The sequence below is a fragment of the Saccostrea echinata genome, unplaced genomic scaffold (assembly GCF_033153115.1).
Source record: "Saccostrea echinata isolate AGI-Se365-2 ecotype Australia unplaced genomic scaffold, CSIRO_AGI_Sech_v1 ptg000012l, whole genome shotgun sequence".
Lineage (NCBI taxonomy): Eukaryota > Metazoa > Mollusca > Bivalvia > Ostreida > Ostreidae > Saccostrea > Saccostrea echinata.
In genome coordinates this window covers 20,119,183-20,147,107 of record NW_026889761.1, presented here as the reverse complement: position 1 = coordinate 20,147,107, position 27,925 = coordinate 20,119,183, and the positions used below count along the sequence as shown (strand labels likewise).

General features: G+C 32.5%; 1 protein-coding gene across 1 annotated transcript; it reads left to right on the top strand.

Annotated features, from left to right (window-relative positions):
- Window positions 1-8,062: 8,062 nt before the first annotated feature.
- LOC133185511 (uncharacterized) lies at window positions 8,063-15,267 on the top strand. Its single transcript, XM_061320789.1, has 5 exons — window positions 8,063-9,188; window positions 9,761-10,001; window positions 12,221-12,528; window positions 13,169-13,906; window positions 14,162-15,267. Exons 1-5 carry the CDS (start codon window positions 8,192-8,194, stop codon window positions 14,968-14,970), a joined length of 3,093 nt encoding a protein of 1,030 aa, XP_061176773.1. The 5' UTR covers window positions 8,063-8,191; the 3' UTR covers window positions 14,971-15,267.
- The last annotated feature ends 12,658 nt before the right edge of the window (window positions 15,268-27,925 follow it).

Genomic DNA, 27,925 nt, shown 5'->3' with positions numbered 1-27,925 from the left:
TGATTCAGTAGTAGGTCATGAAAGAGTGGTCTATCAGTGAAAAGTGTCAATTTTTTTAAAAATTGGAAAAATATAGTAGCAAGAAAACGCAGACAATCCATAACAATTACCATCATTAAAAGTACATTATATACTCAACAAAATATAAAATTTCTAGATAGGTATTATTTCTTAAAATAAATCAAAATGAAAACAAAAATGGTTGCAATTGAGAATTTGGAATAATTTGTAGATTCAACATTTGGCTCCTTTTTTGAACATTATAGCTTCAGAAAATCATTTGTACAACAAATCACACTAATAAACCTTGTCATTTCACTTACATTATTAAAAAAATATAGTTCATAAATTAAAAAATATTGTGTTGCTATGGCAACCAAATAGTTCAGGAGCAATCATTATGATTATTGATGATATCGTTATTGAAAAATTATGGCCTCAGTACATGATTAAAGTTCTTCAATAAAATAGATCACACTTATTATATTTATCATTTTATTTCCATTAAAAAAATAAAATTTATGTCTAAAAATCATGTTGCTACGGTAACAAAATAGTTCTGGAACACGGTTCAAGAACAATCCCTTAAATTATTGATATTTTAAATATACAAAATCTTAGTCTTATTACACGATTATATTTCTTCTTCAATGAAATAAATCACATTAACCTTGTCATTTCACTTACATGAAAATAGAAAGTCAAAAATTAAAAAAAAAAAAACAGTTGCTATGGCAACCAAATAGTTCAGGAAAGATCCCTATAATTATTGACTTATTAATATACAAAACTTATAGCCTCAGTGTTTGATTATACTTATAATTCACATACTTACTCGGATATACACAGATGAATACTTAAACTGTTCACATTTCTGAATTACTGCAGCATAGTTTTTTTTGCACTGTGCTGTTTCCATGGAAACAAGCAATAAGTACCTATATAAAATCATGACCAATATTTTCACTGCTTTGTCACAACGCCAAATGTAATAACAACGCAAAATGTAATAAACCGGGATTATTACATTTTGTGTTGTTACATTTTGCGTCGAGATCAAGCAAAATGTAATAACACGATTTTTGGATTATTACATTTTGCGTTGTTACATTTTGCATCGAGATTAAGCAAAATGCAACGACGCAAAATGTAATAACACACTTTTAAGTCCGTCAGGTTGAGAATAATTTTCAATTGAGTGCACGACGAAAATAGATTTAAAAAAATTAAACAAAAGGAAAAATAAACATATGCTAATTCTTTCATTAGATCTGATTTCATTATCGTATTTCGTTGATCAGTGTATCAGTTTGCTTCTGCTTTTTGATAGGCACATGTCTGGAATGTAGAAAAGAAATCTATTTATTTTTACTGGCAGGTGTAAATCTAGCAGGAAGGAGGTTTCTTGACAATTCAGATTTCATACTGTTTTACAAATCATGTGCATTGCAGACCAGCAAAAATAAAATTCTCTCTCTCTCTCTCTCTCTCTCTCTCTCTCTCTCTCTCTCTCTCTTCAACAATAAAACTGGAAAATTTTTACATGTGCATAAAAATACAATGATCAACATATGAGTAATTCCTACACCTCCCCCCGGCTTCTCCTCGCTAGACATACACACATGCACTTCTAATTTGCTAACCAATGTACACATGCACGTCGTACATGCATATCAAGATTTTAATGGACCCATGATCAATCTTTGGTTATTATACCCCACGCAACAAGTTGCGTGAGGTGTAATGTTTTTGACCCGTCCGTCAGTCAGTCAGTCAGTCCGTCAGTCCTGTTTTTTTGTCAGCGCAACTCCTGATAAACCGCTGCATAGAATTTCGCCAAACCTTGCAGATATTTAGGACACAATGTGTAGATGTGCATATTACCAGGAAATTCCAATTCCTTTATTTTTCTGGGAATTTCGGCACTTTTCAAACTAGATTTTTGGCCATATCTTGAATATAGAGATGAACAGTTTGTCAGCACAACTCCTCTTAAACCACAGCATTAAATTTCGTCAGTAATCCAAAAATTGTGTTATTACATTTTGCGTTATTACATTCTGTGTCGATCTCGATGCAAAATGTAATAAGCAAAATGTAATAATCTTACTTTATTACATTTTGCGTTATTAAATTTTGCGTTGTAACACTACTTACTGAAGCAACATGCTTTTATCATTAAACCATATGTACATGTTTATATAATTATATAGAATGTACTTCTAGTAGTACAAGCACATAGTCAGAAGTGCCCCCTACCCCCACCCCCGTTCCAACTTCTTTTTTAATAATCTTTTGCTGTTTATTTAATAGGGAAAGGATGAATTTTGACCACCCCTTCTCCAATTATACCTTCCCTCTGAAAGAATATAATATGACCCTCAAATTTTGCCGCAGACAATATGCTACGGGAATATTTTACTTGTCATGTGCATCATTTTCCTTTCTTCCTTCAATCATTTTACATTTTAGTTCGCGTAAAGACACTGTTGAACAGAAGATATAATTGTCAATCATCATACACATTAAAATTGATAATCACAATTCAATAGATATAATTTAAATATTTTGTGATGTTGTTCTTCGAACCTCGTTCAGATACAGATCTAGGATTTTTGTCAGGGGAGGTGCTATTAAGTGGAGAGCAGGCTATGGACCACCACCATTCGTAGTGGGTCCAAAGCACTGTCCAAAGGGGTGCCCCTGTAAGCTTTTGAAATTCAATAAACAGAGAACGTCGTTTTGACTCAAAGTGAGTGTTATTTTACCTTTAGTAAACATGTATATCAATGTATGACAGTGAAACTATATCTTAAAATATTTTGAGGGGGTTTAGTGGCGGCACACACTGGGAGCACCCCTGCCTGAATCTGCTCCTGACATTGCACTGGTATTACATTTCCTAATGTTGATTATACTCCTGAGCTAACATTGACCTTCCAATATTCGGATTTTGCATTGACCTTGTTACCTTGGAAATCACAGAATTCCAACCATCCCAATGTCTGCATGACTCTAAAAGCATTACTTATGAGTTTGACCTAATCTGTTCCATTTTTCAACTGGTCTTAGAACTCTCTCCCTGCAGTTTTAGTCAGATTTCAATGAAACTTGATACACAGGTAAACTTAAGTTAAATTTATAACTGAAGTTATATTAAAACAAGAGGCCCAAGGGCCTTAACGGTCACCTGAGTACAATACAACAATTTAGAAGTTAAATACACTGATAGTGGAAGCTTTGTTGCCGTAAAGCAAGAGAAGTAGGAAGAACAGGATCAACAAAATAATTAGTCTAGTATTCAGTATCAACTCATAACTTAAGTTCTAATCTGTCCCCCACTTAACACTATCACCATGCAGACTATTAACAAACTATTAGTGCTTCTGTACTATTTTTAAACCCATATTAAGACCTCTAGCATTGACCTCTCTTATGGTCTTTGAAGAACTTTTAATAAGATAAGTTATTTTTGTCTCATTTTTATTTATCTATTACTTACAGGTCTGCCTGATTATTAAAACTAAGAAAGTACTTTTTGAATTATACGATAAACATTCTTGCATAATTATCTTATTCTATTAACCTTTCAAATACATTATTTACAGTGATTAATTATCAGAGGTGAATGGAAAAGGGGAATAACTTCTATCAGTAGAATACAAATTAATAGAGCCCTGCTTAAACAAATGGTTCAGATGTTCAAAAATCTGGTAGAAATAAGCTTACTTATATCATTTAAACTTTTACTCAGTTTGCTTCCGATATGCCCAGAAGCAGAGAAGAATTTCACAGGTACAATGCATTTTCACTACAGATTCAACAAAGCCTTACCCTAACACCAGAACCCAAGACCAAGGTCAAGAAATTTACAAATTTGGAAGAGTTACCCTCATCATCATAACTACGGACTTCAAAGAATTAACACTTTTCCACTATATTATCAAAAGCCAACCCCCCCCCCTTCCTCGTTATGCCAGAACCCCTGACCCTAGGACCACAAGATTTAAAAATTCTGTTCGAAGCTCCCATTTACATCATAGCTAAGCAATTTATTTATCAGCTCAACACTAAGGAGCAGACAGGATTAATTAATGATTAATTAATAGAATTAATGCATTTTCACTATATAATCAATAGAGCCCCCCTCCCCCCCCCCCTCCTCAAGAACACCAAAAACTGAGGCCATATATTTAAAAATTTTGGAAGAGGCATCCTTGCCTATCATAATCATGCACTTAGTTTGTTTAAATAATCTCCAGTAGCAAAGAAGAAGATTTTCATAGAATCAATGCATTTTCATAAAATCAATGCACTTATAAATTCTGAAATTCATCTATTGCCTTAGGTTACAAATCATTATTTTTTTTTATTTCATTGAGTAAAGAATTTGTTTAGTTGTCCAAATGAAATACCAACATGTATTTACCAATACAACTATATCATTGTTCACTTCTTTTAAGCTGCATCTCTGTAATGCTTATTAGTTGCATAACTTCAAGAAGAGAAAACTTTCATTTTGTAATCTTTAATATCCAATAAAATCTCTCCCTGTCCTCATTCAGCATTTTAGAGGGTTTTACTTGTGCCCTCGCATAATGATGTCAGTGTACATATTTAACTGGGTTTGAATATTTAATTATAAAATCACCACAAGCATATCTCTCTCATTTCCAAACAGTATTCCAGCAACTCTTTACTCTTTCCTACAAACAAAACAATTTAGTTTAATAATTACGGTATTGGATATTCACAAACAAAAACCCCAAAAATTTTAAAAGAGCCAAATGTCCATAAATGTTCGCATAAGATATATCATTACCCCAACCCACCCCATATAAAAGTCATATGCAGTGAGATCCCTTCTGTGTTATCCCCCGAACCCTCTCCTTTTTCTCCACAATTTAAACAAAAACAAATCTTCACTACACTGAACACCAGAATATTTGAATCTAAAATGAATATCCCAGCCTGTGCATTAAGGAGATAAAAAATATGTTGGATGTACGAGTACATGTATCATGATCATTGTTAATTAATTATCAAAGAAACTACTAATATTAATCAGTTTTGGTATTAAGCTCACCAGTACTAATAAATGAATTTTTTGGATTAAGTGTTCTACATATATGTTCATAAATATATTAATTATGAGGTACATCTTACATGCAAAATATATAATTATATTTTCATCTTCTTCCTTAAATTATGACCAATTAAACAACTTCAACTTAACAATGGCACAGAACATTTTTGGTTTATAGGAATTAAAAGTGATCGAATATGAATACCCAAATTTCATTGAAAAGGGAGTTTTAAAATTAAAAAAAATGAGAACCCCCCTCCCCCCCCCCAAAAAAAAAATTAAAAATGGCTATGATCAATTAGCATAAATATTTTTTATGTTCATTTTTACATAAAACTATTTTTTAAAATATTTTCTAGAACATGAGGTTTGTAGTAAATGGAATAATGAGATATCCTTATAAAATATGACATAAGAATCAAAATATAATATGACCCTTTCTCTGCTAAAATTTGGACACATAAATCTATGAGTCAAGATTTCAACTATGAGCTTTATCATGGTTATACATATCCTCAACATCTGGATGCATGTAAAAGGAATTCTTTTCCACTGGAAATTGCCATATTTTCCCCCACCTTATTGTATTGGTTGATATTGTTGCGGGAGGTCAACATTACCGCTACATTGCGAAAAATTTCAACTCATTACCGCTACATTTCTTCCAAATTTCGGGTGATCATTACAGCTACATTTTATCAATAAGACTATTGTCGATTACAACTCATTACCGCTACATATCGAATTCGCCTGCAATCACACAGAATATAAGTTCTATTCATTATACATGGAATTCAGATAAGAGATTTCCAGAAAGCAGTACATCAAGCAAATGGTCTTCAAAGCTCTACCAACTATGTAAAGACGGCGTGTGTTTTATCCATGAACGATGCTCGGTTTTAACACTTTCTAAAATGTTTTATTAAATAAAATAGATTTTAAATAAAAATTGAAAACAAAAACAAAAACATTCGGTTCAAAGTCTTACTTTCACCTCCCCGTGGTGAGCAGGTGAAACAGGTCTTATGGATGTACATGTAGTTTAAATCAATCTGTATATGCATAAGCCGCTGGCTAACGAAAGAGGCAATGTAGTGGTAATGTATACTTTTAAATATAGCGGTAATGTAACCTTTTTGTAGCGGTAATGAGTGTGTAGCTGTAATGACAATTAATTTTGAAATGTAGCGGTAATGATGCGCACCCATTGTTTCAGTAAAGTATATACATTGTAATTTGGCTTAAATTTAACTGAGTGTTTAGTAATAATGATAAATAATAATTTTATATATAATTAATTTTCTTACTTTGCTTCCATTAAAAAATCTAATAAGAGATAAATTTCAAAGTTGTTACAATTTTATGTAATGAGTTCCTTAATGAAAGGGCACCCCCCCCCCCCCCCAAAAAAAAAAAACAGAACAAATTTAAGCCCTGAACAAACTGAAACCTATAAAACTTGCAATGTTGTCACATGTCCAATTTAGTGAGTGTGTATACTGTCTACTGAGGTCAACATGTAACACCAAGAAGAAGAAAAAAAAACCAATGAATATCATGCTTTTAAAATGGATGAAATACCTTGCCTTGCAATAACTTGTTATTCCCCTCTTTAAAGCAGACACACAGAGAGCTGTTACTATGCCTAAAATCTGACAATGTAATTTATGTCATATACACTGTATGCTTTAGGTTAACATAATTTTCATCAACAGATAGTTTAAAAATGTGTCTACAGTATACATGCAGACATTGAATTATTGATATAATGAGATTCTTATCAGTATTATGTTTTAGATACTTTAATGTTTCTTTCCAATCCTATAAATATTCATACCCTGTTATTAACCAACTTGTTACAGAAAGTGTGTGAGCTGGAGTAATATTGAGAAAAGTAAAAAATTTAGCATACAGGTTTCACTGTTATTGCCTAGTGATCTCTCTGCCAGGTATCTTTCTTCATCACAGCCTTATTATCCCACCCAGCTTGTAGCTTTGAAGTCCATGTAACTGATGTTACTTTGCTTTTAGACACTTTTTATTACAATGATTCAGTACGTGTCACATAGGAATTTCAATAGGTGGAATCCATTTTCATGCTTATCACCACTATACACATTACATTTATATTTCTCAGAAATAGTGAGGCCTGAACAAACATTTAACTATGTTTAATAAAAATACTACACAAAGTGGGTTAAACATAACTGAAAATATCCAAAAGATATAGAAATTACTCCTCTGGATCATGTTCTGCTCTCTACTTTCACTTTCATTTTCTTTGATTTCCGAAAAGGGAAATAACTCTTGACAAATGTGTATAAATTGAGAGATTTTTACAAACTTTACAATCAATTTATTTTCTCAAATTAAACAAATATACCTCTCCAATTTTTTAATATGTTCTTCATTATTGTTCAGGGTAAAATTTAGAGCATCAAAATATTCCAGAAGTGCCTGCGTTTTTTGTGCATACTGTTATGTCCCGCACCCCATTTTTAAAGCATTTTTTGATATTATTTGCCATTTCTTGGAGGGTCCAAGATTTTTTTTTTGCAACTTTCTTGTATAAAAAATACAAAATACAAATTATTTTTAGGAAAAAAATTAATAATAGTCACCTATATTAATTAAATATACATTAATGGAGTGAAATTACATTTATTGGTATTTTCCTCCAATGTGCGAAAATACGAGACCTGTTGCCATGGAAACAAGACCTATTGATCATTTCCAATAATATTTTTGTAAAATTGGCATACAATGTAATTATTTGACCAAGTTTCAACAAAATCGGTGACAGTCAATTTCCAGCCCATTTTGATGCTTACAGAGAATGACTCTAAAGAAGCCAAAAGCATTTCAACTCTGCTTTTTAGCAGATTTCTTCTATATTTGCATACTGAGTATATATTTTATCTTACGTAAAATGATATACCACTAACGACAAAATCGCTTTTAGGTTGTTACAAGTTTGATGGAAAAGATAAAGGGAATTCTTGAAAGAGAAGGATTTGGGCTCATCGGACAGCCAAGGGATGAGAACGCATTTTATTACATCATTCATGCAATTAAGAATACGTCAAAAAAAGGTCATGGTGGAATATGAGAAAAACGAAGAATGAAATATTTGAGTTTGAATTGCAGAATGCCTTGTATTTTCACCTTTTTCTTACTCAGTGTATTGAATGTGACGGGGGAGTTCCACCAGAGATTTGCTTAGAGAAGGATTTTAAACAATCACGGGCAGAGAAAAGATCCCCATCTCCTAGGGAAATATTTGCTGCTTCAGAAGTTTTACAAAGAACAATTTGCTTGTATAGAATATGTGCTTCTTCTGTAAAAACTATCAAGGACATCAGAGGTTTTATCTTTACCCCGGTTCTGCGAAACTTGTGTACATCAGAACCTCTCTGCATTGTCATGTTAGAAAGACCTGACGGTTTTCCTGAATTTGGACTGATTGACTTCAAATCTTATGATGAAAAGATATTAAGCACTTGCCCAGGTGTCCTCCTAAATATAGATCACAAGGACTGTTTTGGATTTAAATTTTCAAATAATTATGAACTCCTTTTCACCAGATCATCTTATGGTCATCATGACCATGCCACTGATTTGTTTAAAAGATTTAGCTTGGAGTTTTATAACGATGATGAACATTTTGTTCGTATTATAAACACCATCTGCGACTTTGAGCTGAAAGAAGAGAATGTAGATCTATTTTACAAGTATGCAGACGAATCTTTCAGTGAAAACACCGAGCTTGACGAAAAGGAGAGACTTCTAAGAAATCACGTAGAAAGAGTACGATTGCAATCAAAATCCCCTGGCAAAGGAGAAATGCTTGCTTTATCATCAGTTCTGAACGTTGATATTTTCATTGGAAAGGAAGATAGAGACTGTTGGGAACTTTACATGCCTGTTACAAGTACCTATATCAAGTGTTATCATTCACCTATTCTCTTAATATTACAGAAACACGAGTCTTCCTCGTATAAACCGCATATCACAAACAAAAAAGAATGCGCCTGTCGCCAAGATAAACCAGTGATTCTGGGACACATAGGAATGATTGCAGAAAACATTCATCACACAGTTTGTATGTACCCATCCTTTTTTCTCACTTTTGGTAAATGTATTATTCGACTATATTTGATTCTGTTTTCATTTGTTTGCAGATAAAGTCCTTAGTAACTTGATAAGAGTCAAAACCTGAGTAACAGTTAGAATTGTCCTTTCACAAAGTTACCGTCGTCCGCCCCCTCATAAAGCCCAATCCAACCCTAGGAGCGATGATTTGAAAAAAATGAAACTTCAGTTAATGGAAATATCAGTATATTAATATTATTGATTGCTATCCTTCTGTTCTCAAAAAAGTTATTGAAACAAATTCCTTTATATTTTTTGATATCAAAATTTCAACACATATTTTGGCTACATACTGGGGCTATCATTTGAACAAACTTGAGTTTACATAAGGAAACTTTTAAATAAGTTGTCTTTTTGGGACAGTGGATCTTGAGAAGAAGGTTTTGAATAACTTATCCTATTAACTATTTCAATTCCACCCTCAAAAGGAAGAGTGTCATTTTGAAGAAATTTTAATAACTTTTTCCAAGATATGTATCAAGTTTTGAATCGGACAAAATACCCATATCGTTTTTCTTTCAGTCAGAGCATCATGTTGTCCATCAACAAGACATGCTTTCCACAAACATCTTGACCACATTCCTAACAGCAGAACAACTTGGCCAGACAGGGAAGATTGTTTCGCACCAAATGAATTTATCCAGATTGCCTTAGAAAGACTTTCAACAGAGGGACGGCGAATTGATCAAATAAATGGAGGAAAAGGCACTCTTACGTGCGCATTGACAAAGGAAATATATGAGCGGAGAGAATCTTTTCCGAGGTAAATTCATTTTTTTTTTTTTTTTTTTTTTTTTTCCTTCAAATCAGGCATAGAGTTATGTATTTCTTGGGGGAATTTTAACAATCAATGATTAGGTCTATGTTTTCATATTTCATTTGATAACGGATCTACCTGATGAATATATAGGGCTCACGGCGGGTGTAACCCGTCGACAGGGGATACTTACATCTCTTATTTAAAGAAGTTAAAAAAGGAGAGATTTCTCTTATGAAAAAGATATCTTTCAGATTTCAATGTACAGATTTCTTAGTTTGAGAGAGTTCTTTCTAACAAAATAGATTTCCTCGAATTGCCAGTGATAATTAGGTTGAATGAAAAAGATGATGATAATTAACAATGGTCGATCTAAAAAAAAAAAATACAAACAATACAAATCTGTGACCAAGTCATAAAACGCGGACCTCTGGAAATTCCAGAAGTGGGAATAGGTGCAGTAGAGCAGTAAGCATCCCCTGTCGACTGGTTACACCCACCGTGAACCCTATGTATTGATCATGTAGATGGACATTTCCGTATTGACATAAGATATAAAAACAAAAGACCTGGTCATTGGTATGAATGAAAAAGGTGACGATAACGAATAGTGATTGATCTAAAAAAAATCCACAAACAACACAAATCTGTGCACAGGGCAAAAAACACGGACACCTGGAAATTCCAGAGGTTGAATCACGGGCCTAGGGAAAGTAAGCATCCCCTGACGACCTAGTCTCAAAAGACTATATAGATGTTGTCAATGAAGAACTCCAGCATCTTTGAATAACAACTCCAGAGTATTTGTGTGTAGAATCAGAGTTATTTTAACAAAGTAATTTTTGATGATCAATAACAAGCTTAAGAAATGAAAATTTCTGAGTTTCATTTTTATTAAAGAAGCAGTCTTCGATGATATAAAAAGTACTACTTTTTAATTTATCGTGAGCGTTGTTGTATAAAGTTTAGAAAAGTCATATGTTTTGATATTTTAAGAAATCTTACAATTTTAAATTTTCTATTTTTTTTTTTCTTCTTCTTCTTTTTTTTCTTTTTTGAGTTTTTTTTAACACAACTTCTAGAGTATGTCTGAAGTTTCTCCTTTACATCAGTTAATGTTTTTGTGGGGAGTAAAGATAAGGGCTTGGTAGAGCACATGCTGGACCTGTCAATGTATTTGTATTTTGTTTTTAGTTAGTTTGTTTGTTTGTATGTTGTTAAATTGTTTGTTTGTTGTTTAACGTCCCTCTCGAGAACTTTTTACTCATATGGAGACACAACCACTTGCCACGCAACCACTGCTGCAAAATTTGAGCTATACTCGGCACTCAGGGCCATTGAGCATTGAGGGATCTTTTTCGTGCCATCACCTCGATTTATACGGTCTTATCCAAAGGACCGGTCTCCACGTCCCACGGTGGGATTCGAACCCGCGACGTAAGGATCAACTCCTTACTCCGCGACTCCAGAGCAGACACTCTGACCACACTCTGACCGCTGGCGACTATTTGTATTTGTAAGGGATTTTTATGAAGTCTATGAATCCAATATGGGTAGGATTAATCGAATCCTTTGACTGGAATTTTAAAAGTATTAAAGACTGAAATGTGACTTGGAGAAATTTAATCCTAAGTGAACTGTGAGTATAAGTAGGATTTCCAGATAGAATAAAACAAAGTTCTTCTATCATACAGTTATAATAATGAGCCTTACAAATAAAGTTATAGGAATTTCAGCAACCTAGCTTATATTAATTATAAAAGTATCGAAAATTCTTTTGTCGTTATAATGACCTTGTTTGCAAAGACATGCACAACCTATTATTGGGTCGAATTTAATTGATTGACACATTTCATACCTATTGGTAGATCATTTCTAAAATACTTACTTTGACTACGGATTCGTTGTCTACCTGCTCAATACATAGGGTCCATGTGCGATCGTGAGCATCCCTCAGGGTATGAATATCATACTCCTATTAAGTACCTGATCCCAACTCTGGAGTTTCCAGGGTCTGTGTTTTATGCCCTGTTTTACTTATTTTTATTGGTTTAAAGAATTTGAGATCGATCACTGTTCGTTATCTTCACGTTTTTTTTTTCATTTGTTAAGAAGTAAAATTACCTTATATAAATGACACAGGAGGGCTTATAAGGCCTAATAGAACCTGATCTCATTAACAACCAACTTTAAGTTCCAAATCATGTGATTTTTTTCAATTTCAGTGAGTTACTTGATGTGCTAGAAAATGAAAACATTCAACTCGATGAAAAACTGCAAAGAGTCGCCGATTGGAGTAGCTTACCGATATATATCTTCAATATGATAGTCATGCACAGTGAGTGTCGTCCAGCCTTTCACTGGACTCGATTTGAGCCAGAGAGTTTGATCCAAACACGCAAACAAAGACCATGTAGATTTTACATCACATTGTTCTTTGACTACTCAAATGATGCATTTGATCGAATCATTCCAATAGGAGGATGCAATTGCCATTTGCCACCCCCAGTGTCGCTTTTGCAGACAATATCAGGTATTTAATCACTCAGAAGTCAGTAAAATTTATATTTTTCCACTTACCTTTTTTTAGAAATAATAATATTTTTGATGGTTAGAACGTTACGGCGAGCTTAGTTTATAACTGGATACGGTCAAAAACCTTTACTTACACTAACACTCTTCACTTAAACTTCAATCTGCCTCTACATACCGCAAAGTAAATTTGGATGGTAAATTTATAGGACTTAAGCAATCTGGATTTTGACATCACATGATTAATAAAAAGAATCAGATGATGATTATGATAAATACTGATAATAATAATGATTAATAATATGTTAGTTTCATTTCCATGATGTTAGTTTAGCAGCCATGTAGGGGCTGCATACTACTCTATTGTAGTTTATTCCACCTGATGTTTTTAGAGGTCTGTTTGCTCTGCTTCTAATTTGTATTGTTCCAGTGAAATTTTGAGATTGATATCTGTTCTTTTTTTTTAATATTTCATGAGTGAGAATAGTACGTCTGAGTGCTTTTTCTGATTTTCTGCGGGAAAAAATCAAATGGATCTATGTACATTATACAGACCATCAGAATTTTTTTTTCGTACAGATGGTATTTTCAGAGCTCGCTATTCTCTTATATCAAGTTATTTGTGAATATTTATTCTTTAGAACTTGAAACAAACATGACGCTGCAAATAGAACCTAACATGAGACAGAGGGTTTTTGACACATACTTCAGCGAGGTGCCAAATGAAAGCCTGTACTGCACAGAAGTCAGAGATTTCCCTCCATGTTCACCATACTCTGGGCTTCGAACTGTCCAGCAGAGGATGGACATGAAAGACAGGACGATAGACTTCGTGGAATTTTCTGATCACTCCCTGCTTCGGTGCCTCAGTAAGGAAATATTTGGAACTGAGCAACATGTTGACTTTCTCCTAAAAGAGCTTACTATTGAAATTCAACAAAACACTAATTTCTACCTGCCTTTTATTGAAAACATCACCAAATTTATTTTTGAGGAAAAATTTGGGAAAATGAAAGGCTCTGAAAAAGAAATACAACAGCTAATCACTTTTGCGATTTCACGAATTGAAGATGATTTACCAACAGGAGACGTTCTACTTTGGGTAATTAGCACATTTTTCCAAATTGAAGTTTTTGTGCTACGATTTGCAGAATCGCAGTCATCTGCCGAAAGTTACTGGACTGAATATTTTCCATTGCGAAAGAAAAAAGACCGATATGAAAATTCTAGAAAAAGAAAAACGTTTTTGACCTTGCTCGAAACACAGACAAAGAGATTCTACAGAGTTGTATCAAAAACTAGCGGATGCAGCTGTGAACTTATTGCCCCAACAGTTCCAAACAGAGTTCAGGATCCTTTGTCTATTTCTTCCAACCACGGTGTGTATGCAATTTTGCAGGCTTCTTTTAGAAAGAGAAATATAAAAATAAATAAATAAATAGCTGTATTTATTGATTTCAAGAAGTGCAAGAATTTCTAATAGTTGTTTCGATACTAATATGGAATTGTTAGGCTTACTTTCTCTTTTCAAGTTCAATCAGCCGTAATTCGCAAATGTTCCTCGATTATGTGTCAATCACTTTCTCAGCACAAAATAAATGCAATGTATTTTGAAACATTTTCTTACTAAATAGATTGGAGGGTTACAAAGCAAATGAGAAAAATAGAGGCCATGATTGAAATTGCCAGGGATGCGATAGACCAATGGCTGAAATGCAACCTCCTCCTTCAACAAACTTGTGACCTGGTGATTGCTGAAATGGAACTTCGTCGCCGAAACGTCAATGTTGCAACAATTTCAGGTTCTTCTGTCGGTATAATAGGGGCTGTGCTAACCGCTGTTGGAATTGGCATTGCCCCTTTTACAGCAGGCGCGTCACTTGCCTTATCTGTTACGGGTGGTGTTCTTGCAGCTACAGGTGGAACAGTAGCTGCTGGTGCAAAAATTACCGAAACAATCCTAAACACAAAAACTATCGAGATTCTGAAAAGATATCAAGATGGCTATCAGGAAAGATTCGAAACAGTACAGGTCAACCTTCGGTTACTTACAGATGAAATAAGCAGGCTTGGCGACATTGCAAGTGAAATGAAAACTAATCAAGATATAGAGACTTTCGATTTTGCGGCACTTCAAAGCTTACCTGGCATACTAAGAATGGTTAAGGGGTTAACCATGATCCCATTAGCCGTGCTACGGATTTCTGCACGAGGAATCAGCATTCTTGGCGTAGTAATAGGACCACTCTCTGCGCTGATAGATGTTGGTTTTCTAGCTTTTTCCATCCGGAATATGGTTAAAAGAAACAAAACTGACGTGACTGAAAATCTTCGAAGAATATCTGCCTCTCTTTTTGGTTCTAGGAGGCAAATGCACTCTTGGGCATATGGAAATCAGAAAGTTTTCTTTCATGATTCGAAGTATTTCGTGAAAGTACAATGAAATTTATTAGAGCATTTAGTACATTTCTTGTCTTATCTTGCTCATATTTTCTCTCAATGCATTGCTGCTATGTAATAAAACATACAAAAAAGCATGAGAGAGAGAGAGAGAGTTTTCAGAAACATCTGTGACTTTATACACATAAAGGTAACACGAGATTAATTTAGATTAGTTGCGATGTACATATACTAATTTTGCTAGTCTGTCTTTAGAAGGTTGAAATATGAACATTTTCCCCAGCTTGAATCTTGATTTTTACTGTAACTGTATTATTATACAGAGGTTTTGGTGATATCTTTCTTATTTATTAATATTATAATATTAATTATTTTCATGAACTTGTATCTTATATACATTGACAATATCTATGTAAAAAAAATGAATGCAAGTGTCTTTGCAAATTAGCTGAAACAAGACCTATACAATATAGCTTGTTTCTCAGGCAGCATATAGGACGTTCGACCGATCGGCAGTAAAATAGAAAAAAAAATCGATTGAAAGAAATTACACACTTCATTAAATTTTTCATTATAAAACAATCCGCAAAAGTATTCAGTAAATCTACAATTAAAGCAATTCTAATGAAAAATGAAACTGATTCTTTTTATTGACATCTATCTAGAAACAGTAATAGTCACATTCAAACACATTTCCAAAATTTGGACTGAATAATTGATCAACGCCAAGACTGTGATGTATTGCACTGTCAAGATCTGAACACAGACACACAATGTTTAGACGCTGCGCACGGTGTTGGTACTATAAAATCTTACGCTTTAGATGTCTTAAAGAAACTGGCTTTTTCAAGATGTTAAAGTCACTAGAAATTAAAAATTACATATTTTATCCAAGGTAATAAATTATTCTAAAAATTCTCTTTTTAATAATCTAAAAATATTTTAGTTATGATATGGCTTCATTCACTATTGGTTATTACGGCGAAATTCCCGTGTCCAACGTTACATGAATTATTGTTCTTTCAACTACAAGATATAAAAAGGTCCACTTCCAATCCCCTAAATTAAATGAAATTTAGGAAGTACAATAATATATATGCATTCTTTGTGATATTGTTGAATTTTTAACATCGTTTTTTTTTTAATTTCATGAGTTTGGGCTGAATCTGTGAGTAGGGCATAAAACACGGACTCACGGAAATTCCAGAGTTAGGATAATGTGCCTAGGAGGCTTGTAACAAAACAAAATTACACTTTATTAAACCCTTGATCAGATCTTCAATTACTTTGAAATGCAATGCATTAGTTTACAATTACTTTGGAATTTTTACCATTAGAATTACCCTTACTATTACTCTCATACAGAAAAGAAATTAATTGAATTACAATTACTTTGTTAAAGTAATGAATTACATTACACATTACATTTTATAAGAGAAAAATACAAATTTTATGACCACACAATTTATGTATATTTTAACTTTCTCATATTTTGTGCTCGGTTAATATGCTTTCCCTCAGGTCTATAAGTCAGAGTGGTATTTTGGTTTGATTTCATCTATCATGTTCATGTAGTTTACCAATCTACAGTTGATAAAGTGGATCGGAACACTGTCAACGTTGTAGTTTTGTTCAGTCTTTGATGTTAGTTCCACTGGTTTTGTTTTTGTTTTTGTTCTTTTTAATAAATTTTAACATTTCATACTATATTTTTTATGTTAAAGGGTTATTGAACTTATATTGGTGAATATTGGCACGAGGTGGCTGTACAAATGCACGAGCTTTCGAGTGCATTTGTACAGCCAACGGGTGCCAATATTCATCAATATAAGTTCAATAACTCCTTTGTTATATAGCTAAAACATCGCCCATTGATTTATATTAATTTCTTCAATCAAATAACTCAAATTAGTAAGAATTTTTCAGTATTGGTATTTAAATTAACGTCTGTTCTGTAAGTGTTCAATATCGCATCATTCCAATGACCCTACCAATCTTATTGAGGTTTTATTGAGGCTAATACGTACTAAATCATTAATAAATAATTTCAATTTTGTGTGAAAATTAACACATCTTACCTAGTTGCCACTGTCTATCATAAATTTGCCATCGAGAGGTTGACCAGACGACATATACAAAATAATGCAAATATTCCCTAGACGTGTAATTTGAAATTTGTTAAAATCATCAACCTTTGAAATGGAAGATGAAGTTATTTGTAGAATATTATCAGGAAAAAATATGTAAAACTTTTTTAATAGGAGTTGACCAATGCTTATTAAAATAAATATGTCAGCATGAGTGTATATCAGGGTGTCAAAGGTTTCCATTTGTCAAGACAAGAACAATCTTTAAAATCAACAACAACTAAAACTTACTTGAATTTTTTGCCAGAAGTTTGCAATATATGTATAAGAAATATCTTACTATAGATTTCACTTGATCGCCCCGAAACTCTTTTTATCTGAAGAAAATCACGCTTACACTACCATAGGGGTATGTCCGAGAAAATCGAAATGTTTGATATTCTTTAAATAACCGAGCAAGTCCAAAAAATAGCTAAAATGGCGGGCTTTGAGTGCAAACCCCAACGAAATGCACTCATGTAAATATTAATTTGAAACTTCTGCTGTTAAACGTTGTGCTATTCTCATCACAATCTTTAACCAAAGGGGGAAAATATCGATAATTTTGTAAATGGTGCTTATAAAAACTTGATCTTTTTTTCTAAATAAAGTTTAAAATTGGTAGGAATAGCATTTTTACAAGACATTTATCTAACCTAATGCTCAATACACTTTTGTTGGATGGCTAAAAAAATTAAAAGAGTTCCACTTTCTGTTGCTAGAATTGTTTTTTCGCTAATTTTTTTCTGTACAAAACTAGTTGTGAAACTTGAAAAACCGGGCGCTATATCACAAAATTAAAATATTTTCACAGGAGGCCTACCTGAGCGAAAATTGTATCCATTCACAATCTATACTTCTACTCAATAATGATTGACTCAGTTGTTTTGGTGCTTGATGCAGATTTAATTGTAAAATACAGTTTATTTTTTTAAGATATATTTATTTAAAAATGTGTTTCTACCAGATTTTGCAAACCAAAATGAATTTGTTAAAGAAGAGGTCAGAAAAGCATTCTCAATGCAATGAAATTGTTTCGTTCGTTCCTTTGTTGTTTTTGTTTAACTTTCTTCGAGAATTTTTCACTCATATTGAGAGGCCATCAGGACCGGTATCGACGTCCCGCGGTGGGATTTGAACCCGCGACGTAAGGATCAGCTCCTTTCTACACGACTCTAGATCAAACGCTCTAACAACTGCGCCAGGCAAACGGCTAACATTGTTTCGTATAAAATTATATAGATGTCAGAAATCAGTTGAAATCCTTTTCATTTTGCAATGCTAATACTAAGCTTAGGCAAACATTAATTATGCTCTGTATAAACACAATAATAGTCTTTTATGTTCATTTTGAAAAAAATAAAAATGTGTCATTTTTGTTTTGCTTGAAGAAATTATCTTAATGATAAAAATAATCTCAATCGCCTGTTTATGCTTGAATTGGTAACTGTTGGTTCAAAATTGTTAAATAGGGTGACTTAAATTTAACATAATATATGTAACTTTATTTATTGGTGGTTGTAATAATGAAAAAAAATTAATCAAATTAGTTTAAACCGTATGATAATGTGAAAAAAATCTATTTTAATTAGATCGATTTTTAAAATTTTATCTAAAATATTCTGGATATTTTTATATCGAGAAAACAATTTCTTACATCTTTTAAAATGTAAATCTTATACGGTACCAATTTTGATGCACCAGATGCGCATTCCGACAAATTATGTCTCTTCAGTGATGCTCATGCCGAACCGGTGGAAATCCGAAATATTTAAATAAAAAACCTTTGAATAGCTGAAAAAAGAGGGGTGCCAAAGACTGAAGTCAAATACGTCGAAGGATCAGAGCTATGCATGAGGGAGATAATCCTTAATTTTTAAATAAATTTCAAAATTTTACCACAGCAATTATATAAATATATATCCGTATTTTCAAGCTAGTGCCGAAGTACTTAGCTTCTGGGCTGCAGAGACCTTCGGGAATTAACAGTCAACCAGCAGAGGCCCCGATCCAGGGGTCATAATGTAAATCTTATACGGTACAAATTTTGATGCACCAGATGCGCACTTCGACGAAAATGAATGAAAAATGAATCTACAAGGTATCAAATAAATCTTTTTAATATCAACTTCAGAGAACATTTTTGTACAATCAGAATGTTTTTTAACAAAATAATTTTGCAAATGACCCATGACAAGGTAAATGAGTTTACGAATTCCTTTTTTATTGGAAAAACAGCTCTCTTTGATGTCAAAAAGCCTGGACTTTTAAACAATTTCGGGCAGAGAAAAATCCCCTCCCATGGAAATATTTGCTGCTTCTGAAGTTTTACAAAGAAGCATCTATTTGTATCGACAATTTGCTTTGTCTATAAATACTATCTGGGACTTCAGGGGGTTTGCTTTACCCTAGTTTTGTGAAGCTTGTGAAAATAAGAACCCTTTGCATTATCATGTTAGTAAGACCTGACGGTTTTTCCGAGTTTGGACTGCTTGACATCAAATCAAATGAACAGATATTAAGATTTCCTCCAGGTGACTTATAGAATATAGACTACAATGACTGCTGTCGATTTAGATTTTCCATTTATTATATATGAAATCCTATTATCACATCATCTTACGGTAATAATGAATATGGCACTAAACTGTTTACAAGATTAAGTTTGGATTTTGTGTGTATCCAGTTCTTTTTCTCGGCTCTTATATCGTTTAATTCAGTTTTGATTTAGTTTCCATCTGCATGCAGATTTGATACTTTAATTTGATAAATTGAGAGATTGTAGTATTGTTTACTGTGAAAAACTAGTGTAAACTTACGAGAATGCAATTTTAAATGTCCTTCCAAAATCTATTTAACATTCATAAAATGGAAGGCTAAAATGCGCTATATATATTCCTAGGTCTTTCCAGCGTATTGGCATATATGAGAATTACATTTTATTTTTTTTTCATGTTTCAAAATTTCTTCAAGCAATAAATTTAACATAGATGGAATCAACTGACACGATTGTCTTCTTATTATAAAAAAAATTCCTGTAAAAGTATCAGATAAACCTCATAAAATCATTGCAAAGTATCTGTTGATTTTAAGTTAAACTTAGGATAAAAATAATTAAATTTTAATTAATAGTAATAGTTAATAAAAACTTCATCTAAAATTATCATGAACCCCCCCCCCCCTTATTCGTTCCAATTTTTCAAGTAGAATCCAACGTTCAGTATTTCACATTGAGAAAAAAACTTGATTTTTTGGGAATAAAACTTATGACAAATATTAATTGTGTATACTTGATCCGGTCACAATGCACAGCTACCTGAGATACCTGATCTTTTTGACAAACACACTGTAAATGTACATATGAATAAAACACAGAAGCTATCAACTTTTTGAACTCCATTTCTTTCAGCAATGTTTATGAAATACATTAGCTATATACATTAAAGATAGACATAGAGCTCATGGCGGGTGTGACCGGTCAACAGGGGATGTTCACTCCTCCTAGGCACCTAATCCCAAATCTGGAAATTCCAGGGGTCCGTGTTTTATGCCCTTTTCACATATTTGTATTGTTTGTGGATTTTTTGAGATCGATCACTGTTCGTTATTTTTACCTTTTACATATATATAATTAAAATATTTAGGTTTCAATTCAGCATACAAATTTTTAGCTTTACTGTTCTCTATAAATTTCTGTTTCTTTTGCCCCTGCTGTGGCCTCACTCTATTCAAAGGAGTCTTGAACAAACCGGATTCTACAAAGATTGAAGATGTTTGCATTTCTATATGATTAATTGTAAATCTATTCTTTGTTAAGAAAAAAATCTTTTAAAGCGTTTTTCCTGATTTAGTTTTATGAAAAAATTCAACATTCCAGTGTATCTCCCTTTTTACATTCGACCAAAATTTTCCTATATATTCCTCTACTAAGCTTTACTAAACTAGATTGGTCAACTCCAGGCTCAGGTGCTATTACTTGAATATTTTTTTTACAAATGGAATTTGTTTATAATAACGAGATAACCAGTATTTGTACTCTTTTATTCTCGAGAAAAATATTTTAAAAGATCTTTATTTTCCAATGTCAAAATTTGGTCCTATAATTTAGCCCCATTCCAGACATGGAAACTTCAGCAAAACTTGAATTTAATATAAATACGAAGCATATACTCAAACTATGTACTTTCTGGCCAAGGGAATCTTGAGAAGACTTATAAGTGGCTCCAGCTTTTTAATAATTTATTATCGTCCCTTTAAAGGGGAAAAAGCACCTCATTTGAAAAAAAATTGAATCCCCTTCACCCAAAATTCCTTTGAACCAGCTTTGTTAAAATTCGTCGGAATACTCTTACGATTATTCATTTTCAGCCAAAGCATCAAGTTGTCCTCAACTTATGCTTTCCACAAATACTTTGACCACATTTCTAACAGTAGAAAAAATGGCCCAGACAAGGATGGTTATTTGACCAGAGGAATTATTCAAATTGCCCTAGCTAGACTTTCAACAGACAGAAAGTGAATTGATGAGATAAATAGAGGAATGGACACTCTGACTTGTGTATTGACCAAGAAAATATATGAACATAAGAACATTTTTCATGGGTTAGGAATATTTTTTCTATCAGGTTTTAATTACTAACATTGTATTAGGCATCAAGAGTAGTATCAGAATTATATCTTAGGGTTTTTCAATAATTTATAAATGAAATTAGTGCATATTGAAATTTAAAGAAAAAAAATATAGCTAAAAAAGATTAAAAGAAAAATTCCTTGCGTAATACATGATGTTTTAATGTACACAAGAGAGTTCCTCTGACTGTACAAAGTTTATCACAGAGCCATTTGATTTTTATTTCAAAATCTTGCAATACTTCACTACCATTCAGAGAATTACTTTAAGTATTGTAGAATGAAAGCTTACAGCTCGATCAAAAACATCAAAGATCAAATATTTATGACATTTTCAGCAGTGAAATACTGTGACTTATTTAATGAATAAGAGTTTTATTCTCTCACATTGTGAAAGGATACCCAAAACATATTCTCTCACAGTGTGAAAGGATATCAAAGTAAGTAAAAAAAAATCTGGCCTGTCATAGGGTAGAGACAGTAACTAAACCATCTCGATTGAGACTAAAACTGCTAATTTCTTCCCAAATATATTGCTAAAATCCATGTTACAATTTTTTTCAATCTCACAATTGCTAAGTTATGAAGCCTCAACCGCTCAACTATGACGTCACAGCTTGTGACACTGTGTTAAAAAGACAGAAGCAAAGGGAAAATCAAAGAAAATGTAATAAACGGAAAATTCAATGTTTTGTAGTTGGATAAGGAATTTATTTCATTCGTGAGACAGGATTTTTTTTAATATTTTCACTCGTGCTTCGCAGTCGTGAAAATATCAAAAAATCCTGTCCCACTCGTGAAATAAATTACATATCCAACTACAAAACATTGAATATCCTCTATATATTTTCAGTAAGATAGTCATGAACAAAGAGTGTTGTCCACCGTTCCATTTGACTAGATTTGACCAAGTAGTGTGAACTACACATGGCAACAAAGATCTTGAAGATCTTCCATGGAATACTTAAAGCCAAGGAACATGAAAGATCAGAATTACTTTTAACCAAAGGACGTGAGGATAACGAGAATATTATTCCCTTTGTACATACTCATAATCCTCAGAATCAGAACATCAACTCCATTGTTAACCAACTGAACACCATTCTCAAAGAGGACCAAACAACAGAGCCAATTTATGAAAACGTACAATTTATCTCAAGTAGACGTCAACCAAAGAACCTGAAAAGACTACTATGTAACTCTAATTTTGAAGAAAACTATTCAGTGACTAAATGTAAAAATCCTCGATGTGGAACCTGCGACCATCTAACTGAAGGAACTTGTTATAACTTTAACGGCCGAAGATTTACTGTGAACGCCAATATGTCGTGTGATACTCAAAATGTTTTATATGTTATAACCTGTCCAGGGTGTAGTGAATATTATATTGGTGAGACCAGTGACACTCTCCGTACTCGGGTTCGTATTCATAAACAGCATATCAACACGCCAGAATACAGACAGATACCACTTAGTGAACATTTAGACGTGTGTGGACAAAAGAAATTTAAGATAATTCCTTTTTATAAAGTAACAGGAGAAAATGATATTTGTAGACGTCAAAAAGAAAAACATTTTATTTGTACGTTGAAACCATAGCTAAACAATCTGATTTAATATATATATATATATATATATATATCAATTTAATGATGTATGCATATGTATATCTGTATTTTTATTGAAGTTTTCCCGAACTTTTTACCTGAACGAAAAGAGCAATTGACTATGACGTCATAGTACATTTGACTTCACAATTACGACGTCATATACTCTGCGTATCATTGTGTAACGTTACTATGTATTTTGTAAAGCTTCTGAAGATAGAATGAGATGCCTAAAGCTTTACTGAGGTTTTTCGTTTTTTTCTTCTTTAAGTATAATATATATATATATATATATATATATATATATATATATATATATATATATATATATATATATATATATATATATATATATATATATATATATATATATATATATATATATATATATATATATATTTATTTATTTATTTATTTATTTATTTATTTATTTATTTATTTATTTATTTATTTATTTATTTCTGCAAAAACGGCCGTCAGTTTTTGTAATATAAGCAAGTATCTCAAGTGGAGAATGTCCGATGCATGGTAAATTTGTGTCCGATGCATGGTGAAATGAACGTACTAGTAAAAACAGCTCTAAGAAAAAAATACAAATTTTTAAATGACACTTTTTGAAATTTTCTAGAAAATTATTAATCATTAACAAAATTCACCCAAGAAGGACTCGTTCCCTTGAAGTTTAATGAAAGCAAAATAACGCTAAAAGTTCGAAAAAATCATAAAATTCTGGTTACTCCCCTTCGATGCAAAATACGACGTCACTTCAAGGCCATTCTCGTAGTATTTATATCACAAAATGATAATAAAAACCGGCATCATTAAAAATTTTAAATCTTAGGCCTTAAGACAGGAACAAGTTCAAACACGAAGACATTCAGATTATTGCGAAAAATTGTACGAAGCAAAGAATGTGTCCGATGCATGGTGAACCCACCCTATTGGGCTAATTAAACACACTATTAAACGCTGACGTGACGTCACAATGAGGCAAAAGAGATGGTTATGAAAATATTTCGATATAGGGGAGCGATAAATTGAAACGAGTTTATTTTTGCTCGTTTAAGATATGTTAAATGTAAATACATGTATAAGGATCTTTTTTAGTTTGTGAATCTCATTAGTAAGTGAATCAAACAGACTTGGCCATTTTTATAAAGTGCTAGCGTGCTTCATGAAATATGCTTATGTGAGAAGTCTGTGTGATTTACACAACAATCATACTCACAAAACTAAAAATAACCTTAAATATCGTCATCAAATTATTTTTTTTTTATAAATTATCGTCTATTTTGAATAAAATAATGGATATTAAAGGGTTTTAATTGAGAAAGAAATTCAAAACATAAATTAAATTTGACATACCACAAATATTAAATTATGAGCATTGATTAATGAGATAGATAAAGGTAAATTGTTATTATCTACCTATTACCTTTTTTTTTTAAATTTTCATTATATCTAGTAATAATGTGGCGGCCTCAATTTAACGTTTCGATATATCGACGACGTTATATTAATTAACAATATTTATTGTCATTCCTATCTTGATTTGATATATCCCTTTGAACTTGAAAAGACACCACAGAGTCTGACACATCTTTTTCGTATTTGGATATTTTACTAGAAAAAGACGTTAATGGTAACCTTACAACAAAACTTTTTGATAAAAGTGTGAGCCTCAGTGTGAGCCTTTCTATCGTTAACTTCCACTATTTATGTAGCAATATACCAATAGAGATTGTTCCATCTGACGCTTCCGTATACGTATCCGTATCCGTATCAAGGTATGAGAGGCACCTCGATCCCGATGTCTAAACCATTTGGTAACATTTGGAACCATTGATTCGTGTTCGGTTTTAAGGAAGCTCTAAACACTGCTCACTGAAGAGTTCTAATTACTTGGTAGTTTTATGCAGTTAGAGTTCTGCCCTTTGATGAGAAAAGGAATAAGTAAATATCTACATTAAATGGTACGATTTAAAACAGATAATTGTATTCCTAACATTATATTAGACCAAGATAAAGTAATTAGAGAACATGTATTTTCCCGATGTAAGTAAACAACAGTGATTTCTGCTCTTTGTACTTCTTTGTCTTTGAACATTTCTTCTGGAGAAATATGATGGTATGTGCCATATGTTGAAAATGAACAACATAAACTCAGTATGGGACCTTTAAATGAAACAAAAGTCCAAAAAACATTTTTCATTAGTGTTTAGAGCTTCCATTGGAAATTAAGATACAATAATATTTCTAATAAAAATATATCAATTTGCTGTACATACCTACCATTTTATGGAAAAATAAAGAAAAGCTTTAAAATAAAATTAGGAAAACAAGAATGTAATTCTTATTCAATTGTTTAAAAATTCAAAAAAAAAAACGATTTGTACAAAAATATTTTTTCAGACCTCTAATGATAAATCACCTAAACAACAGAAATGTGCAGAAATTGATCAAACCGAAAAATTTGGGGGAGGGGGGGTATTTAGGTTAATTCCAGATACATTAACTGGGAAAGATTTGACCATACTGCAATAAAATATATATGTGCCTGTATGGGGGAGATTCACTGAAAATTTCCATCCCCATTGTCTTTATTATCATCCTCTATATCATTTGATGGTCGTAGTTCTCCAGAGATGCTTTGGATAGCTGGGGATTCCGGGGCGAATAGAAAACGCGAATTCCGTAATGGTTCCATAGAGCTTTCACTACACTTTCCGAATGTAATGCAACTTGTCGAGAAAGAGAGATAAACGGGAAAAAAATTAGTTTATGATCCATCTATATCTTATAAATTACTCTATATACATATAACTACAGTTTATGAAATTTAGATACCAAAATGGAAAAAGGATAAGATAGCTTACCTATAGGGCTGCGCAATGATATCGATATTCCGATATATTGCGAATCGTTATCAAACATATCGTATTGCAATACGTTTTTCCAGTACCGATATACCAACAAAATGATTGGGCTTTAGATTTATCAAGTAAAACATGAAATTCAAGATGTCAGTCGTTTTTTTTTCAATCGTACTAAACAGTACCAAACGGTGAAGGTTTCTGTTGCATGGTTGCATTTCGTTGCCAAACTGTAGTGAAATCGAATAGAACTTTTTTGTTACAACGTATTTATAAAAGTTTTATACACTCTGCTATAAATGGAGGTTAAAAAATTTAAAAAAAAATAAAAAATAAAAAAAAAAAAAAGAGCATTTTAACTGTTACTAAAAATATTGCAAAACATATCGCAATACAGTTCCAAATATCGCAATATATCGCAATACGAATTTCCAATCTATACCCAGCCCTACTTACCAGAATGAGATAAATCTATTGTTTTGAAAACTTAAAAAGAGTTAAGATAATAACGTATTCTGAATCATTTTTTTTTATCAAACCATAAATCACATGTACAACAACAAGAGAACTAAGAAGAGAGTCAAATTGTACAACTGTATTTTACTCATGAAGTTTTTTCAAGTTAATACCCCTGGATGGACACCATATCAAAACGAAATCAATGTGTATGAGTATAGGCATGAAAGTAGCAATTTCAACTGGGGAGGGGGGAGGACATACATGTATATGTCAAGTAGTTCATTGAAAAAAATGAATGAATGAAAGTTAACAAACGCTATCAAAGTTTGTGTGTGTGCCAGGGAGGACAGGTGTTTAAACTGGCATTTTTAAGCATATACGGGTAATTGTCTGGAAGGGAATTATGTAATCAATTTGATCGTGTTGACATTAACGTGTTTTGTATCTTAGAAATGAGAGGGGGGGGGGGTTAACTGTTACGCTATGTAATGGTATATGAAAGTTAAAGAATGAATCAATAAAATGTCCCGATATTAAAATACAGAAGAGGGGATGTCCGATAAATGTTTTGAAACAAAATTGCAATTGAAATTTTAAACAACATTATTAAAACAAATAGAAATTAACTGAATTTCATTTTCTATTATTTTTATAAATGTTCCCCAAAAATACTAGGGGCTAACAGAAGCTTAATATATTTTTTATTAGAAAAATAGCTATATATCCTATTTCCCAATGGACGAGGCTGCTTTTAAACCAAATAACGATCGAAATCTTATTAAATAGTTTAGACATCGGGATCGAGATGCCTTTCATACCTCGATACGTATACGGATACGTATACTTATACGGATACGTCAGATAGAACAATTTCTAATATCACTTGTATATGGAGATTATGTCTCCCAGTTGATTCGGTAAGTATGAGCATGCTCTACGTAAGAAATATTATTGAAAATGAGACAAGCTATTGACAAATACGTTGATGAAACAAGAATGTCAACAGTCTAGTTTAAAGTCATTTTTTCGCAAATTCTATGTCCATATAATGACCTAGTCACCAAGTGCAATCTATCGTTAAGTATTATGTTGACTGACGTTATTCAAACAAATTCTTATGCCATTATTTTCACACTGAATTGTCTCTGGATTTTTTCCGTTTGCCCGATCATGACAAGGGTCACACGGCGGGTGTGACAGGGAATGCTTACTGCTCCATGGTACCATGTCCCACCTTTAATAATTTTATAGGTCCGTGTTTTCTCTTATCCAAGTTTGTATTGTCACAATTGACTTCTGAGCTT

Coding starts and splice junctions, on each gene's coding strand:
- LOC133185511 (XM_061320789.1), top strand. CDS start 8,192: ATGAGAAAAACGAAGAATGAAATATTTGAGTTTGAATTGCAGAATGCC. Junction 9,189..9,760: donor AAACATTCATCACACAGTTT/GTATGTACCCAT, acceptor TTTTTCTTTCAG/TCAGAGCATCATGTTGTCCA. Junction 12,529..13,168: donor GCTTTTGCAGACAATATCAG/GTATTTAATCAC, acceptor TTTATTCTTTAG/AACTTGAAACAAACATGACG.